At 56.2% G+C, this 17,786-nt stretch overlaps 2 protein-coding genes across 5 annotated transcripts; one reads left to right on the top strand and one right to left on the bottom strand.

Moving 5' to 3' along the window:
• Window positions 1-1,382: 1,382 nt before the first annotated feature.
• On the bottom strand, window positions 1,383-12,245 carry YPEL4 (yippee like 4). 2 transcript variants are annotated; one of them, XM_077820794.1, is made up of 5 exons: window positions 12,166-12,245; window positions 9,325-9,649; window positions 8,965-9,008; window positions 2,893-3,001; window positions 1,383-2,551 (listed from the first exon to the last, which is right to left on the bottom strand). In XM_077820794.1, exons 2-5 carry the CDS (start codon window positions 9,463-9,465, stop codon window positions 2,462-2,464), a joined length of 384 nt encoding a protein of 127 aa, XP_077676920.1. In that variant the 5' UTR covers window positions 9,466-9,649; window positions 12,166-12,245; the 3' UTR covers window positions 1,383-2,461. The 2 variants fall into 2 exon arrangements, with proteins under 2 accessions (XP_077676920.1, XP_077676919.1); XM_077820793.1 differs by lacking the exon at window positions 12,166-12,245 and adding an exon at window positions 10,539-10,707.
• A 397-nt stretch (window positions 12,246-12,642) lies between these two features.
• On the top strand, window positions 12,643-17,564 carry CLP1 (cleavage factor polyribonucleotide kinase subunit 1). Of its 3 annotated transcripts, XM_077820791.1 has the most exons (4): window positions 12,724-12,817; window positions 13,363-13,520; window positions 13,756-14,378; window positions 16,464-17,564. In XM_077820791.1, exons 3-4 carry the CDS (start codon window positions 13,773-13,775, stop codon window positions 17,133-17,135), a joined length of 1,278 nt encoding a protein of 425 aa, XP_077676917.1. In that variant the 5' UTR covers window positions 12,724-12,817; window positions 13,363-13,520; window positions 13,756-13,772; the 3' UTR covers window positions 17,136-17,564. The 3 variants fall into 3 exon arrangements, with proteins under 3 accessions (XP_077676918.1, XP_077676916.1, XP_077676917.1); XM_077820792.1 differs by lacking the exons at window positions 12,724-12,817; window positions 13,363-13,520 and adding an exon at window positions 12,643-12,709; XM_077820790.1 differs by lacking the exons at window positions 12,724-12,817; window positions 13,363-13,520 and adding an exon at window positions 12,647-12,705.
• The last annotated feature ends 222 nt before the right edge of the window (window positions 17,565-17,786 follow it).

The following is a 17,786-nucleotide window of genomic DNA, read 5'->3' as shown; positions in this document are numbered from 1 at the left end:
TGACTCGCCCATGGCTGGACATTTTAGCCCATTTAAAATCTGGACCCTAGGTACTTCTGATGGCTGATCTTATGAATGGATGTTAAAAACAACGCTAAGTCATGCAACTTGTGTGCCCATAGAGAGATCTATGAGCCAAGTCAAGCCCATGGGCTTCCCTCAGCCCCTCCCCACACCTCTGTGTCCTTGCTCTACCCTCTCAATAGACTTTATTGTGGAGTTACCGTGCTTCCAAGGGCACTCAGTTATACCGACCATTGTGGACCTCCTGACCAAGCTGCCTCATTTTATTCCCTGCCGCGCTGTGCCATCTTTGATTTGCTCTGCCCACTGGCTTGTCTCCTGATCACTTCTGCCCTCTGATTCTGCTCTGCCCACTAGGCCAGACTCCTGCTCCGCCCAATAGGTTGCACTGCCTAGACCCTAGTGTGTGATGGGGGGGGGCTCTGATGCCAGCAGGGTGTGCTGCGCTCGGGGGGGAGGGGGGGCTCTGATGCTGGTGGGGGCTACTCTGACACCAGTGGGGTGCTATTATGCTGGGGGTGGAGGGTTTTCTGATGCCATAAGGGGGTGCTGTGCTCAGGTTGGGGGTGCTTCTCATGCCAGTGGGGTGGGGGTGGGAGATGGGAGGTCAGGATGCTATTGATGCAAGTAAGGTCTGCTCTGACACCGGCGGGGGGCTACTGTACTTGGGTAGGGGTGAGGGCTCTGATGCCAGAAGGGGGTGCTGTGATGAGGTTGGTTGGGGGTCTCTGATGTCAGTGGGACACCTCTGATCCATCTCCCATTGTGATTCTCTCAGACCCAGTGCCCTTGGAGGTGAGTGGGGGGTCCATGCTGCTCAGACACCACAGCACCCTCCACCTGTGCCAGCCCCTCCCCCAAAAGGCCCCGGGCTGACAGGGCCAGGCATGAGCCTCATCCACTAACGGGTGCCCCTGCTGGATGGCAGGGTGACAGAGCCCAGAAGGACAGACGGAATGGACAGGCCTTGACCAGCTCCCTCCCCCAATAACAGACTCTATCTTCTATAAAAACACCTTTATTTATCATACAAAACCCGCGGGCGCTGGTGCTGGTGCCACAGTGTTGGGGCCCCCGGGGCCAGGCCCCATGGCAGCAATGAGGGGGCAGGGCTGGGCAGTGCCCAGGGATCACCAAGGCATGGCGACCTACAGAACCAAATGGCCCAGAGCAGATATGGAGGAGTGCGGAAGAAGGCCCAAGGGAGGGACGTGGGAGCAGGGAAATGAACAGCAGAGTCCCAGGCCCAGCTCTGGACCCTCTCACCCCAGGCCTGGGGGCTGGGGAGGAGCAGCTCCAACCTTCCCAGGCCAGAGGCCCAACTCCCACCCTCTCGCCCCTCCCACCCGCCCCCCCGAATCCAAGTCCTAGACTGCAGAGGCTGGCTTGGACCATCTCATCCCCTCACTCCAAGCCTAGGGCCAGGAGCGGCCAGCTACCACCCTCGCTCCAAGCCCCAGGCTGCTCCAACCTTCTCACCTCCCACTCATAGTCCTAGGCCAGGGGTCCAGTTCTGACCCCAACTCCCCACTCCAAGCCCCAGGCCAGGAGCTGGACTCTGAGCCTTCTCCCACCACACACTCTGGGGCCAGGGGGCCTGGCTCTGACCCTGTCTTCCCCCACCCCACACTGAGCCCCAGTCCAGTGGTGCCAGCGGTGACCCTCTCGCCACAGGTCAGGGGACCAGCTCCTACCTTCTCTCCCCCAACTCCACCCTGAGCCCCAGGCTGGGGTGGCTTCCCTGATCCCATTGACCTCCCACCCAGAGCCCCATGTGGGGAGGGGGCCAGTTTTGAATCTGTTCCTGTGCCCACTGTGGAGTGGCAACTCTGACCTTCCCCCCTCCGCCCCAGAGCCCCCTGCCAAGGGGGCCTGGCTTTGATCCTCATCACCAAGAGTGCGAGTGAAGCTCTCTGATGCTAATGGCCCCCACCCCACACCAGGGGGCCAGCTTTGATCCTCTTGGCCTCTCCCCTCACAACCCCACACCAGGGGCAGGGGTGGGTGGACACTCAGCTCCCTCACCCCACCAGTTCCCCTCAGCACCATTCCCAAGGAACTGTCTCCTTGCTCCCCATCTCACAGGGCAGGCTCTAACTAAACTCCTACTCCCCCTGATTGGGGAAGACACTAGCCGCAGGAGTCATGCTCCCAGGTGTCTGTGCCCCACAGTGCTAGCAGTGGGTCGGTGCCCAGCAGGATGACCACCCTGGGGCTGGCCTCACAGTCCATGCCTGGTGCTGGCTCCAAGGGGGAACAGGAGTCCCCATGCTCAGTGCACACTCAGGCTGGGGGTGGTGCGAGGGCCCTGGATCCCCTGCTCCCGAAAGGTGACCTTTGTGCAGGGGCGTTCTCGTGCTGGGATGGGCAATGTAGCAACGTGATCAGGGAGGGGGAGGCCATGCTGCTGGGGGTGTGGCTGCAAGCCCCCCCCTCCTCAGTCCCAGCCGTTGTCCTTCACCATGTGTGACATCTCAATGATGAACTTCCCCTCCTTGTACTTCTGGCTGGTCTCGAAGGCCTGTTCCTGGGGGAGGGGCGAGAAAGCGGAGCGTCTGAGCCTGGCCCGTCCTCTAGGGCATGCTCTTCTCCCCAGCAGAGGGCACTGTGACCCCAGGGAGGGGGAGGAGCCTGCACTGCCAAGACCCCTCAACAGGAGGTGCTATTACCGCAGGGAGGGGGAAGCCTGTACTGCCCTCCTCAGCCGGGGACACTGTGACTCCAGGGACAGGGAGGACCCTGCACTGCTCAGCCCTGCCCTGCGCAGCAGGGGGCATTGTGACACCAGGGAGGGGGCATAGTCTGTACTTTCCCAGCTGGGGGTGCTATGATATGGTGGGATTCCTGCAGGGCTGCAGCAGTACTCACATATTTCCACCCCAGGGTGGTCTTGCAGCTCTCACAGAAAATGTCGGCCACAGAGTGGAGCCCAGTGAGCAGGAGGCGCTGTTCAGCTGGCCCGCAGCCCACGTTAACCCTGGCACCAGAAAGAGGAGCAGCAGGGGACAAGGTCACATACTGCCTTCCACCCCCAGATCCCCACAGCCCTGCCCCTGCGGGGTAAGTTCCCTCTAAGCCGCGCAGCCGCCCAGCAGTCTATCAAGTGTCACACACTTCAGGTGCCCCTCACCCCACTACCGTGCTGCTCCTGCCCTCTGCCTTGGGTTGGACCCCCTGGCCAACTGCTCTTGGGAGCCTCCTGCTTGCTGTGTAGAGCGGAGAAGGGAAGGTGGGGACACTTATGTCAGGGTGTCCCCCTCCCCCTGCCTATGTACCCCATTTCCACAGAGCAGGGGGTGGGGACACAACAGAGCTCAGGAGTGGGACATGGGACGGAGCTTCCTGGCAGCTGTTGCTATGTCTGAACAAGCAGGCTGGTGACTGCAGATCTATTTAAAGGGGCAACATGTCTCTCTCTCACACACCACACTGTGTATGTGTCTCTCTCTCTCACACACACACCTCCCACCCTGTGTGGCTCACATACACACCACACTGTCTCTCTCTCTCTTTCACTCACACACACATACCACTGTGTCTCTCACACTCACCTCCCAACACATATTTGTATTGTTGTTGTTGTTCTTGATACTTCCTACAATGCACATATATTCTCTGTAATTTTATTCTTTCAAAGTGCTGTTTTTTTAGTTTCTGGACTGGTCTATGCATTTCATAATTTTTATTTCTCTCTTAGGCTTAAATTTAATTTTTGAGTAGTGAGTTCTAAAATGCCTAACCTGTCTTGGCTGGAGTAATTATCCCTATGATAACTTTTAAAATATATATATCTGTTTTTTGTTTCTACTGGTGGCAATGCACATGCACATTACCTCGATACTGGTGCACATAAAATTCATTTCACACATGGATGGAAAAAATTAAGGGGAACGTTGCTGGGGGGAGTGGGGGTTGAATTCAGCTGCCAGGTCCCCTAGCAGCTGTGGGAGAGTGTCATGGTGCCCTAGCAAACATACAGCCCATACAAAACCAGGCCGTTCAGGCTTAACCCCCAGGCCCTGCTGTGATCAAAGCACAGGAGCCTAGCCCTTCCCATGTGCTGGGCCGAGCTCCATACACAGCCACACTCCCATGCTACATACCCACAGCCAGAGCAGCTTCAGGCATTCAGACACCAGGCACTGGATGCCAAAGCAAATCAAGAGCGTGTCTTTTAAATATTGTCTGGTTTTGAGCCAATATTGGGTTCTATTTACTACCCAGCTGGCGCCCTTAGGGACCACTTGCCCCAGCTTTTCTCCCTCACAGGAGAATGTGGAATGCCCATTAAAAAAAAAAAAGGGGGAAGCTGAGCTCCTCCCAGCACTCCAGAAGCTGGGGCTTTAAGAGAAACTACTGTGCAACTTGACACCTCTGAGGTGAAGTGGGACGGGGGCTGAGCTGGTGTCTGCGCTCAGGACTTACTCAGGTGGGGAAAGAGAGACCCATGAGTCTTGCAGGGGGACAGGAGTTCAAGGGGGCAGAGGCTGTGTGGGTTTGGGATGGGATGGGCTCAAGGGGGAATCAGAAGGGGCTGACTGGGGGGGCAGAGGCTGTGAAGGATTGAGGGAGGACAAGGTCCCATTCCTCCCTCATTCTCTCCCCACATGAGCTACTGCCAATGCCTGCCTTTCTCCCCTTCCCCACACACCTGTGCACCTGCACACCTGTGCACCTGTGCACCACAGAAGCTCCTGAGTCCCTGCAGGGCAGCTGGGGCTGGCTCTGGCCAGCTTGCAGGGGGACCCCAAGGAGATGGCTGTGGCCCTATTGCTGCCCTCCTGAGACACTGTCCCTGCCCCAAGGGCCCAAGCAGGCTCCCATGCCCCCCCGCTGCAATCTGGCAACCTGCCCCATAACCACAGCTGGGATGAGCAATTAACCACAAGCCTGACCCACTATGCATGGTGCCCTAGAGACCCTCAGAGCTCACATATGGCAGCCAGCATTGGCATGCCCCAGGGCCAAGAGAGCTCTGCTGCCCCTATCGTAGCCTGCCCATCCGAGCCACCTGCCATCTGGCCCATCTTAGCCCCTATGCTGGGGTCTCTAGCACTGTTCCCTCTAAGCTGTGTGCGCGCACACAGATCCTAAACCCCACGCACACAGTGAAACACCGCACGCACACAGTGAAACACCGCACGCACAATAATTTGCACACACAGCCTGTCAAAACTTAGAGGGAACGTTGGTCTCTGGCAAGAGGCGTCTCTCGGAGAGCCAAGCTGCAGTGCCATGTGCTCCCTGGGCAGCCTGGTGCTGCAGCCAGCGCTACGCCTGCCTGCTCATTCATGAAGGGAGCAGGCCAGTGTCCAGCCTGGACAGCTGCAATGGGGGCCCCATTGCTGAAGGCTGGGCTGTCAGCACCAGTGTCCAGGGGATTAAGGAGGATGATCTAACAGGACCTCAAGACTGTCACCGTGACAAAAGGCAGCCATACACCCACTTGCTGGATGCCTCCCGCTCCCTACCCCACATCCAAGGTTTCCTCTAATCTAGGCTGAGCAGTGACTATTCCCCTTCCCTGCCTCACTGGGTCAGATCTTATCATGGGTGAGCAGCTGTGAGAGCCTGGCTCAGGGATTTGAGGCAGAGTTGAGTCTCACTGATGCACTGGAGACGCTGCAGATCCCTAGTGGCTTCATATAGAGCCTGAATGGGAAGGGGGGACTAGCTGGGCCTTGGTGTCGAAAACTCTGGGGAGGAGCAGGCTCCCAGCAGGGCCCCATGGAACTCTGTCTGCGACAAACCAAACTCACCCAAGGATCCCTCCAGCCATCAGCCCACACCAGCGTGTGAGACAGTGTCACCATATGGTCAATGGTAAGAGCTGCTCCTAGATCAGGGGTGGGCAAACTTTTTGGTCTGAGGGCCACATCTCGGTATGGAAATTGCATGGAGAGCTGGCTAGGGCAGGGGATTGGGGCACAAGGAGGGGGGATGAGAGCTCCAGCTGGGGGTACAGACTTTGGGGTGGGGCTGGGGATGAGGAATTTGGGGTGCAGGAGGGTGCTCCGGGCTTGGATGGGGGCGTTCGGAGGGCAAGAGGGGGCTCTCAGCTGGGTCAGGGGATTGGGGCACTCGGGGGGGTGAGGTTTCGGCTGGACGTGCAGACTCTGGGGTGGGGCTGGGGAGGAGGGGTTTGAGGTGCAGGAGGGTGCTCCGGGCTAGGATCAAAGGGTTGGGATGGCAATCAGGGCTGGGGCAGGGGGTGGGGGCATGGAGTGAGGGCTCGGAGGTGCAGGATCTGGGTGGCACTTACCTGAAGCAGCTCCTGGAAACAGCAGCCCATCCCGCCTCTGGCTCCCATGCAGAGGCAGGGCCACTTCACTTTGCGCACTGCCCTGTCCGCAGGCACCACCGCTGCAGCTCACATTGGCCACGGTTCCCAGCCAATGTGAGCTGCAGAGCTGGCGCTTGGGACGGGGGCAGTGTGCGGAGCCCCCTGGCTGACCCTGCTTCCGGGAGCCATGCGGAGCTGCTGCACGCGCAGAGCGGAGCAAGGCAAGCCCCTGATCCTGCTCCCCAGTGGGACCTCGTGGGCTGGATTAAAAGGTCTGATGGGCCGGATACAGCCCATGGGCCATGGTTTGCCCACCCCTGTCCTAGATCTGATGGCATCACTAGGAGTGTCTGCTCCTGGGGGAATTCTGCACCACTGCGGACGTATAGAATTCATGTGTCCCACAGTCTTTTTTTTTCCCCGCAGAAAATACATTTCTGCCCAAGATATGCTACAGTTCTTCCTTTAGCCCACCAGAGGCCACTGTGGGGCCAGAACAATCAGCAGCAGGAATGCAGCCAGCTGTTCTGGCACCACAGCAGCCTCTGGTGGGCAAAAGGCAGAACTGCAGCACTTCTGGGGCAGAATGTATTTTCTGTGGGAAAAAAAATTCTGTGCGTGCCCAGTGGTGCAGAATTCACGCAGGAGTAGAGCGAGGAAGGCCTGGGAGTGGCCTGCTAAGAGCAGGGAACAGAGATTACTTTATTTTGGGACTTTGTGAGTTTTGTTTTGCACACTGATGTTAATAAATCCAGCCCCTAAGGAGGGGTGGCTGAACAGAGAGCAGCCTGTTTGTAGCATTTATTGAGGAGCCCTGAAGAGGGGAAAGTGAGGCACGCTGCTACAGAACCTCCCCTGGCCACAAAGGGGCACTTGGGAGGTTGGTGACCCTTGCTGACCCTCTAACACCCTCCCAAAGGGTGGCATTAACAACCTTGCCCATCATTAAGCAAAACTGTGAGAACCAGCCAGCAAAGAGGGCATTTCTGTTGTTCCCACAGAACAAACTGGTCCTAGCCTGATCAGTCTCTGATGCAAAGCAGATAAACTCATTGCAGTGAGAACCACGCAGCTGCACTACTGAGCCAAGGCAGCAAGGAGCCACCATGCCACCCGCAGCCTCAGACAGCAGCCAAACCACGGCCCTGGAAACCCTAAATCCTTAGGGCACGGTCTGTCCAGCTCTGCCTTCTCTCTGCCATGTCATTCATAGATTCCAAGGCCAGAAGGCACTGTTGTAAGCATCTGTTCTGACCTCCTGTATAACCTAGACTAGAGAACTTCCCTGAATTAATTCCTATTCAACACAGAGCAGATTTCTTCGAAAAACATCCAATCCTGATTTTAAAATGGCCAGGGATGGCGAATTCACCAGGACCCTTGGTAAGTTGTTCCACTGGTTAATTACCCTCACTGTTAAATATTATTTCCTTATTTCCAGTCTGAATTTGTTTATCTTCAGCTTCTAGCCATTGGACATTATACCTTTGTCTGCTAGCCCAAAGAGCCCTCTATTCTCACATTTTTGGACCAGAGGTAGGTACTTCTCGAGTGTGATCAAGTCACCCCTTAACCCTCTCTTTACTAAGCTAAATAGATTAAACTCCTGGAGTCTATTACTAAAAGGCAGGTTTTCCAATCCCTTAATCATTCTTGTGGCTCTTCTCAGACCCCTTTCCAATGTATCAACATCCTTCTTGAAGTGTGGGCACCAGAACTAGACACAGGATTCCAGCACCAGTCACACCAGAGCCACATACAAAGGTACAATAGCCTCTCTACTCCTTCTCGTGATTGCTCAGTCATGTTTGGTCATTGGCCATGGCCACCTGTAAGCCAGGGACCAGACAAGGGAGAAGGTTCCTAGATACTTCTATGTCAATAGCCATTGCTGTTGGCAATGGGATGGCCCATTGGCTGAGTGGTAGAGGTTGTGATCCCCTGCCAGAGTTGACAGTGGTGTGGCTGTGGTGGATTTTCATCACCTCCCCATTACAATCCCAGCCCCTTGCTGGGATCACGCTGGAGTGGACTGACAGGGAGGACCCTGGGCTTGGAGATGAGCCAACCAATATGAGACATCTTTGGGGAGAAAGACCCCCGCGCAAGAAGTTTTGGAGGTGGGGCCTGACAAGTTACTGCCAGCTTGAGCAGGGAATTGTCTGCTGGGGAACAGTGCCGAGACATGGGGTGTGGTATGCTCTAGTGGAGCTCAGAGAGTGAGGCATATTGGGGCAGGGTTATACATCACCATGAGAACTGCTGTTATTCTACCCCAGGACTCACCACCAAGGAGACCCCATTCCAGAGACTCCACCTTTGGAATGGGGGGCCCCTCCTGCCTCTGAGTTCAGATGCCAAAAGTCACCCTCTCTTGGGACATGTAGAACAGTGATGGCCTAAATTATCAGCTCTTTGGGGCAGGGACCATCTCTGGTCTGGGTCTGTACAGTGCCTAGCACAACAGGGTCCTGCTCCACAGCTGGGTGACCAAGGCACTACCGTAATACACCTAATCAATGATAACGACTGCTAATATAGCTCTAGCTGCTGCCTGCTCCCTTCTGACTGGCTGCAAACTCCCCACCCTCCCACCCCCACTCGTACTCTCCCCCTCTTGTAACTGATGGAGTGATGGATCACGGAGGGGCACTCACACAGAATTGAACAGGTAGGCTCGGCCATGGCTCCCCTGGAAAGACTGCAGAGACAAAGGACAGGAATTATACCCTGCCCCCCCCCCGGTCAAAAAACCCCAACCCTGGCCCCCACCATCCACCTTCATTCACTGCCGTGGGGAAGTTACAGCACCCAGGGCCTTGCTGGGCACCGATAGGGCATTGCCATGGGCAAGATTGGCAGTGGCAAGGCATGGCTGTGAGGAAGCTCACAGTGGTGGGGTCCTCAGCTGGGCACCAGCAGGGCACAGCCCTGCAGAACCTCACAGTGCCGGGGTACATGGCCTTGGGGAAGCCTAGTGGCTGGTGCAGGTCCCTGGCAGGCTGGAGTGGCTGTACCTTGGAGATGAGCTCATCATGCTTGGCCAGGTGGGCCTGGCAGTGCACACAGCTGTAGGTGCGGTGGCAGTGTGGCAGGTAGCTGCGGAAGGTCTTGGTGGGCAGGCAGGCAGCAGGCGGCCCTGGCTCACAGCTGGGCATGACAGGCTGGAGGGCGATACCCTGGCGGGGTGGGGGGGTGGGCGCTGTGCACCCCCCACACAGTCGGTCGCAGGTGAAGCAGCGAAGCAGGTTGGCTAGAGCCGTGTTTCAGGGTGGGAAGAGTTTGGGGGGGCTGCACAGCCAGGGCCCCCCCAGATGAGAACCAGGCCGAAAGGGGAGTCACCTGCAGAGAACGAGAGAGAGGCAATGAATCAGGGGGGTCGCCCCTATGGCCTGCGCTCCCTCCGCCTGGGAGACTGGGAAGAGTGTCCTCTGACGGGGAAGGGCCGCCCCAGCACTCAGTGCCAGCTCTCTTCTCCCTCCTGCGCTGCCCCCCAACCCAGGAAGCACCCCCCACTGGAGCTAGAAAGGAAATGTACAGTCCTGGGGAGCCAATTCTCCGGCTCGCCAACCTACGCCCCTGTGCTGGGGACAGCACCCCCTTCTGGGACAAAGGGTTGGTTCTTGTCATGTGGTCTCTTCTCCCCATGCTGCTGTTACTGCCGGATGAGAGCGCCCCATGCTGGGACAGACCCATTCCCACCACTGAGCCCCAAGTCTCCCCAGCTCCCAACCCCAGCCCAGAGACAGTGCCCCATGCTGGTCACTGCCCGGAACTGCCTTTTAAAAAACCCATGCCTGAGTTTGGCACCAGCCTGAGACAGCCCCCAACTCACTGCACAAGTGTCACGCTCCCTCCTCGCTAGTGGACAATGGGCTCACACACTGGGGTGGCCCAGTGCCAGAACCCCACAAGGTCGGTCCCCTCTTTCCCACCCAGAAAATAACGTAAGGGACCAGAGGGGGGTGTGAGGCGGAACGTGACACCTGGGGGAGGGTTCTCAGGGATCCGCTCCCCGCAGACAAGGGAAATGGAGGAGGATCTGGCTTGGGAAAGTTGCAAGTGGGATGGGGGGAGGGTGGCTGGGCTCTCGTCAGGGGCTGGATTGATGAGTGATGATGCACAGGAGGGGAGAGACCCAGGCTCCGTTTGCGGGGCCAGCCGCTGCGGGAGGGCAAAGTTTCTCCGCGAAGCCCTTTGCGCTCAGCCCCCCCCGTCCGCCGCCCCTCACCTTGAAATCTCGTCCCAAGAGCCCCGTCCGTCCGTCCCGCGGCCGCTCCTCCGGCGGAGGGGGAGCACCCTGGGGCTGTGCGGGGCGTAGGGAGCCGGCTCAGGGAGCCGGGGGACCGCGGCTGGGGGGCGAATGGGGCCCTGGGGCTCGGGCTGGAGCCGAATGTGGCTGTGTGTTGTGGCACCGCATCATAACATTGAGTCATTCCTCCCCCCCACCGCTACGTCAGAAAGGGGCTGGGAGGCGCGGGGAGGGAGGGAGGGGGCCGGGGCCACTGGGGCTGGGCTGCGGGGGTGGGGGGCGCAGTGATTGGAGGGGGGTGAACATGGGGCAGGGGTGGAGCGGCGGGGGGGAAGGCTCAGGGCCAACAGTACCCCGGGATGCGCGGGGGGCGCACAGGTAATAAATCATGTATTGCGCCTCTGACGCAGGGAGAGGGGAGCGAGAGACAGCTCGGGATCACGGGCTGCAAATCTGCGTGCTTCTCAGGCCAGCGTGCGCCCCCCAGGCCAGGGATCCCCGTTGCACAGAAACTGCGACCTACCTGGCTGGAGATACCCAGCGCACTAAGAGCCCCAAACCCTGACACCCCAAATCTGTGACAGCCCCAAGCCCTGTCCCCCTGATCTCAATGCCCCAAAGCCTGGCAGGCACATGGCATGTCGCTCCCACAAACACTGGCATCCCCAATCTCACTCCCCCAAACTCTGGCACCTCTTGATCTCACTGCCCTAAACATTAGCACCCACATGGTATGCTGCTCCCCCAAACATGGGTACACCCTGATCTCATTGCCCCAAACACTGGCACCCAGATGGTATGCCACTCCCCAAAACACTGACACCCTCTGATCTCACTGCCCTAAACACTGGCACTCACATGGTCTGCTGCTCCCCCAAACACTAGCACCCCCAATCGCGCTCCCCCAAACACTGGCACTCACATGGCAAGCCACTCCCCAAAACACTGACAGCCCCTGTTCTATGACAGCTCCAACACTGATAGCTGAATCTGCAACATCCCCAAACATGGACTCAGTTTTTGCTCCCCCAAACAGTGACTGGATTTGTGGCCAATCACAAGTCACGGGAGCGCTGATCTATGACACTCCAAGTGGTGGCCTTCCCAATCGCTACCAAATACAGTAGCAACATTGGCTAACGGTTGCCAGGTATCCGGCATCTCATGTGACACTCCAACATCAGGCACCCCCGCTGCCAGCCCACCCTGAATGTCATGCACCTTCTGAGAGGCTCCAGTAGCAAAAGGCTTCAGGCAGCTGACCCAGGTGGCAGGGAGAGAAGATGGGTCGGGGGAGACTCAGCAGGCTGCCTAAGCCAGAACCCTGCCCCACAGAGACCCTCTGTCTTCCACAAAGCCTACCCTCCAAGAGAGACACCCCAGCCAGACTCTGGCCAGAAAGGCCCAAGCCAGAGCCCAGCCCCTGCGAGAGAGCCCCTCCCGCACCAGCATCTGCCCAGCTACCTCCGCACTCCAAGATCTCTCAGCACCCACCCAATTTAGGCTATACCCATCCCCTCAGCCACCCACCAGCACCTACTGACTTAGACGCACCCAGAACCCCCTGAACAATCCAGCCACCCACCAGCACCCTCTCCCCACACACCCTCATACACCACTCCAACCTCGCTGCTGCTAAGTTTTGCGTGGCTCCATGTCCCAGCCCTATTATTGCTCGGGAAGGGGGTGTCGACCGTGGGCTGAAGTTTACAGCCATGTGTGCATTATTTGCATATATGCAAATCAACCCTTATATGATTTGCATAATATGTCACTCTTGCGGCTGTGCAAAGCTGGGCAGCCGTGTGGCCCTGACACAGACCTGCCCACTGGGCTGCAGCCGGACCCTGACACTCCAGGTCCCAGATCAGAACCGTTCTCCGCATCGTAGTTTGGCCTACATTTGGGAACTTCATCTCCCGGCAGGACCTGCGCTCATCCGCCGTTCCAACGCCCTTCTTCCGGATTCGGCCTACACAGGAGAACTACATCCCCCAGTAGGCAACGCGCCCTGTCCCTGCACTTCCGGGGCTGGCCATTTCTCCCGTCAGGCACTATGCCTTCCCGTACTTCCGGCCCCAGGGCCGGAAGTGCGCGTGGTTTTGGGTCTGCCGGTTGGTTGGTTTAGCGCCAGGCATCGGCGGCGGTAGGTGGGTGAGGGACTCTTCTGGGGCCCGGCTGGGTTTGGCCCCTCCTCGGCCCGCTCCCTAGCGCCTTGCTGTTGCCATGGCGACACCCAGTAACGCCCTTTGCTGCCTGTAAGCCTGTGGTGGGCAACACGTGGCCCCTCAGGGCAACTCGGTGGCGAGCCGACCGCAGCTGCCGATGGCCGCGGTTCCCGCTCCCGGCCAATGTGGCCTGCGGGCAGCGGCGCGGGTTGCAGGGACGTGCTGGCCGCCGCTTCCCACAGCTCCCATTGGCCACGAACAGCGGCTACTGGCAGCTGCGGGCGGCAGTGCCCGCCGACGGTCCGTGTAAACAAACTGCCTGGCGCCCGCCAGCGGATTACCCTGAGGGGCCGCCCGTTGCCCACCACTGCTTTACGGTGGGGGGCGGCGCCGCCATGCCTGGTGGGAGCCCTGGGCACACCGCAGGCAGGTCGCGGGGGGTTCTGGGCACGAGAGGGGTGTTACCACAATTCTCCGGGAGGTGGAGGGGGATAGCGTCATCATTCCTTCCCGGGGAGGAGCCTGGCCACAGTGCGGGGTACATTGCTGCCATAGGAGGGTGGGGGTGCTGTCATTTGTATGAGTGACGCCGTAGTGACTCCCGTTCACACAGTGGTTTGTTTTCCCATATGAAGCTGCAGTGACCAAAGCTGTCTTGCCTGGGGCAGTGTCTAGAGGGTGAAGCAATAACATCCCGGCTCTGGTCTGATGTTTCCATGGCCATCGTCTCCGTGGCCCAGTGCCATGGCCTGACAGCCTTGGTGCTTTTTGGTGTGTGGTTCCTGGGGGCATGGTAAGCAATATCGTTTAATTAGCGGAGCTCCAGAATAACCAATCATATCAGAGTGTGGGGAGTGGGAACCCTCCTCTCATCCGTATATAATAATGCCTGGGTCTGTGTAACAGTGAAGAGCACCGTAGGGAACAGAGCCCTCTACCAGCTCCAGGTAGGGATTGAGTAGAGTAGAACTGGGGAGGCTGATGGGAGAGCACCTGTGATGTGACCTCTTTCCTTGTGTCTGTTTCAGGCTTATACAGGATAGAGATGGCAGAGGAGGCTGGGGATGAGAAGAAGCAGGTGGCAAAGTTTGAGCTGGAGCGGGAGACGGAGCTTCGCTTTGAGGTGGAGGCCTCGCAGACTGTCCAGCTGGAGCTGCTGGCAGGCATGGCGGAGATCTTCGGCACTGAGCTGACCCGTAACAAGAAGTTCACTTTCGATGCTGGTGCCAAGGTGGCCGTGTTCACGTGGCATGGCTGCACAGTGCAGCTGAGCGGCCGCACTGAAGTGGCTTACATATCAAAGGACACACCCATGCTGCTCTATCTCAACACCCACACAGCCCTGGAGCAGATGCGGCGGCAGGCAGAGCGTGAGGATGAGCGGGGGCCCCGAGTCATGGTGGTGGGACCTACGGATGTGGGTAAGTCGACAGTGTGCCGACTGCTGCTGAACTACGCTGTGCGGCTGGGGCGCCGACCCACCTTCGTGGAGCTGGACGTGGGCCAAGGCTCGGTCTCCATCCCTGGCACCATGGGGGCACTGTACATCGAGCGGCCTGCTGACGTAGAGGAGGGCTTCTCTGTCCAGGCCCCCCTGGTCTATCACTTTGGCTCCACCACTCCTGGCACCAACATCAAACTCTATAACAAGGTGAGCAGTGGCAGATCTGGGGGGTGAAATTCAAGGCAGCCAGGGCTCTTTCCCACACACACAGAAGTTTCTGGAGACACAGCAATCTTTAATGACCAAAGCATCTGGTTCTCAGTGAGGGAGGAGTAAAGTAGGCTGTACATGGAGCAGTGCCCTTTGGAGATGGGATGCTGATTTGTAAATGTATTCTGGTCCCACTGGAGAAAAGGGTAGGTGGGCACCTTCTCCACAATCCAGAGTATTTTGGAAGCAGAATGCCAATGTGCACACCCCCCTCACACCAGGGGATGGCACAGGCATCTCCATCCTCCCTGGGCTAGACCAATCCAGCAAGATGAATTCACATATGCACACTTGTTGGTGGAGAAGGCCAGAGACTGCCCCATGCTGAGACTTTTTCTTAGGTCTGAACTCACATGAATAGAGAGTTGGGGGACTGATCCAAAGAAAAAGGAATTACTGGGAGTAAAGGGCTGACATTCCCTTGTCTCCCCACCCCACAATCACCTCTGGCCCTGCTGAGCTGCATTTTCATCATCTAGTCTGGAGGAAAGGAGGAAAGTGTTGCTTCCCCTTTTATCTTCTCCTACCATCAGTACTCTTTAATCTGTTTTGCGCTACCTTGGAAGGAAACAGGCTTGCATCATGGACTGGAAGTCACGGCTCTCGGGCCAACTCTGCCACTGACTTCCTGTGTGACCTTGGCAAGTTAATACACTTTCACATACCACAAGAACCCAGGGTCACCAAATGAAATTGATAAACAGCAGGCTTAAAACAAAATAAGGAAGTAATTCTTCAAACAGTGCCCAGTTAACCTGTGGAACTCTTTGACAGAGGACATTGTGAAAGCCAAAAATATACCTGGGTTTAAAAAAGAATTAGATAAGTTCATGGAGGTTAGGTCCATCAATGGCTTTTAACCAAGATGTTCAGGGCCACAATCCTATGCTCAAGGTGTCCCTAAACCTCTGACTGCCAGAATCTGGGACTGGACAATGAGATGGATTGCTTGGGATAATTGCCCTGTTCTTTTAATTCCTTCTGAAACATCTGGCACTGGCCACTGTAAGACAGGATACTGAGCTAGAAGGACCATTGGTCTGACCCAGGATGGTCGTTCTTAAGTCACTTCCATATCTGTAGAATAGGGACAGTAATGAAACATTTGCATGGTTTGAGATGAACATTGACATTTATTAATCCAAGATATAAATATTGTCCAAATACAGAGAATCTTCTTAATTACACGTCCTTGCAGGTAGCATATTATCTTGACTGAGATAAACCTTTATTAAAAAATAGAGCTTGAAAAGACTTAAGATGGAAAAAAAAACAGTGAATAAAAAGGATATTCTGTTTAATTAATTATTTGGCAACTTCTGTGTTAAAAGAGCAGAGTTTAGCATTTCACACCTTCCTGTTCATTAGGGGTGATGCTAATACTGTCTCTCTAAAGCAGCAATAACTATCACTTGCTATATTTCATTGTAGACACAAACCTACATTGTTTTTCTGAATCTCTGTGTTGTTACATACCTTCTGACTGTCTCCCGCATGACAATCAGCAAATCTCTCCTCTGTGACCTCAGATGTAGAGGTCTAGAAGAAATGATCAGTTACCTTAATGACCGTTCAGTAAGCAGGGTGTTAAATGTCCAATCTGATTACCCTTCTAGAAGCAAATAAATGCACTGGTGCTTAATAGTTGTCCAAGTAACCAAACAAAATACAGTTATTTGTATCCCTTGCCTCATTGGTTAAGGACAAGACACAGTTTCTTGATGGAGAATGTCTCTCTTATTAAGCTGGGCTCTGCCATGCTTAATTTGCCATGCCAAGGTATCTAAAGCAAGATGCTTGGACAGAAAGAGATTTGCATTTCTCCTCCACTGAGTAAAATGTCAGTGTCAGGGCTGCTCAAGGGCAATTTATATGTGATCAGGCCACCATCTAGTCGCAGCCTGCAAAGGATATAAGCCCCACCTTGAGAAAGGGAAAGACCATGGGTGGAGCCACTTCAGATACTGCAATTGCCATGCACCTTCCTTGGGTTCCAATTAGCCATGCTGCTTCTCTCTACAGATCACATCTCGCTTGGCTGACGTCTTTAACCAGCGCTGTGAAGTGAACCGCCGGGCTTCAGTCAGTGGCTGCATCATCAACACGTGCGGCTGGGTGAAGGGCTCGGGGTACCATGCCCTGGTGCATGCCGCCTCAGCCTTTGAGGTGGATGTGGTGGTAGTGCTGGACCAGGAGCGCCTCTACAATGAGCTGAAGCGGGACCTACCCCATTTTGTGCGCACAGTGCTGCTCCCCAAGTCGGGTGGGGTGGTGGAGCGCTCCAAGGACTTCCGGCGGGAGTGCCGGGATGACCGCATCCGTGAGTACTTCTACGGCTTCCGGGGCTGCTTCTACCCCCACGCCTTCGACGTCAAATTCTGTGATGTCAAGATCTACAAGGTGGGGGCTCCCACCATCCCTGACTCATGTCTGCCCCTGGGCATGTCGCAGGAGGACAACCAGCTCAAGCTTGTGCCAGTGACGCCGGGCCGTGACATGGTGCACCACCTGCTGAGCGTCAGCACTGCTGATGGCAGTGAGGAGAACATCTCTGAGACCAGCGTGGCTGGCTTCATCGTCGTCACTGGGGTGGATGTAGATCGCCAGGTCTTCACAGTGCTGTCACCGGCACCTCGCCCACTGCCCAAGAACTTCCTGCTGATCATGGACATCCGCTTCATGGACCTTAAGTAGGGGCTGCACCGGAGCAGAAGAGGTGGAGTCCACCAGGCCTATAGTGTCTCCTTTGTGGACAGAACTTTTGCCAATTGAAGGGGGTGGAGACTGCCACACAGACTGAATCATTTGAAACGAGTGTGGGAAGGGGTAGAGGCTGCTGTCCAGATCAAACCATTGGGAGAAACCAAAGTGGGTCAGGTGAGGTCTGCGAATTAATTTGTAGACAGAAGCAAGGAGGGAATGTGGAATTAAATGTAACTGTAGATGGTTCACTGCCTACATCCTTCTCTAGGTTCTCTTCTCCTCCTTAGATTTCAGTCCCTGAAATCTGGACCCATTGTCCCTTTTACACAGCCAGTGCTTCATGGGCCTCTTCTTGTAGGAGAGGATCAATATTGTTTTATATTTTTGTAATTTTAATAAATTTCCTGGTATTTTGCTGGTCTCTAGTGACAGTGGATGAATTTTGTGTAACCTCCTGCAGTGTGAGAGAGGGATCTGCAGGGCACGCACACAGGAGGCACTGCTGGGGCTTGGAAAGGGGAATTTCAGTGTGATGCCCACAGACAAAACTGGACAGATTGGAACAGGGCCACACAAAGTACCCTGGGGCACTTCAGTACAGTGTGGATCATCCCAGGAGCCAGGCTAAGAAGAACCAATTTC

Source organism: Eretmochelys imbricata, chromosome 6, assembly GCF_965152235.1.
Source record: "Eretmochelys imbricata isolate rEreImb1 chromosome 6, rEreImb1.hap1, whole genome shotgun sequence".
In the NCBI taxonomy this organism is placed as follows: domain Eukaryota; kingdom Metazoa; phylum Chordata; order Testudines; family Cheloniidae; genus Eretmochelys; species Eretmochelys imbricata.
This window is presented reverse-complemented; position numbering and strand designations above follow the sequence as displayed.

Bases quoted from the DNA above. Each gene is read 5' to 3' on its own strand.
- CLP1 (XM_077820792.1), top strand. From the start codon at position 13,773: ATGGCAGAGGAGGCTGGGGATGAGAAGAAGCAGGTGGCAAAGTTTGAG. The intron at 14,379-16,463 runs GTGAGCAGTGGC...TTCTCTCTACAG, and splicing joins ACATCAAACTCTATAACAAG to ATCACATCTCGCTTGGCTGA.
- YPEL4 (XM_077820794.1), bottom strand. From the start codon at position 9,465: ATGCCCAGCTGTGAGCCAGGGCCGCCTGCTGCCTGCCTGCCCACCAAG. The intron at 9,009-9,324 runs GTACAGCCACTC...TTGTCTCTGCAG, and splicing joins ATGATGAGCTCATCTCCAAG to TCTTTCCAGGGGAGCCATGG. The intron at 3,002-8,964 runs GTGAGTGCCCCT...TTCTGGTGCCAG, and splicing joins GCCTACCTGTTCAATTCTGT to GGTTAACGTGGGCTGCGGGC.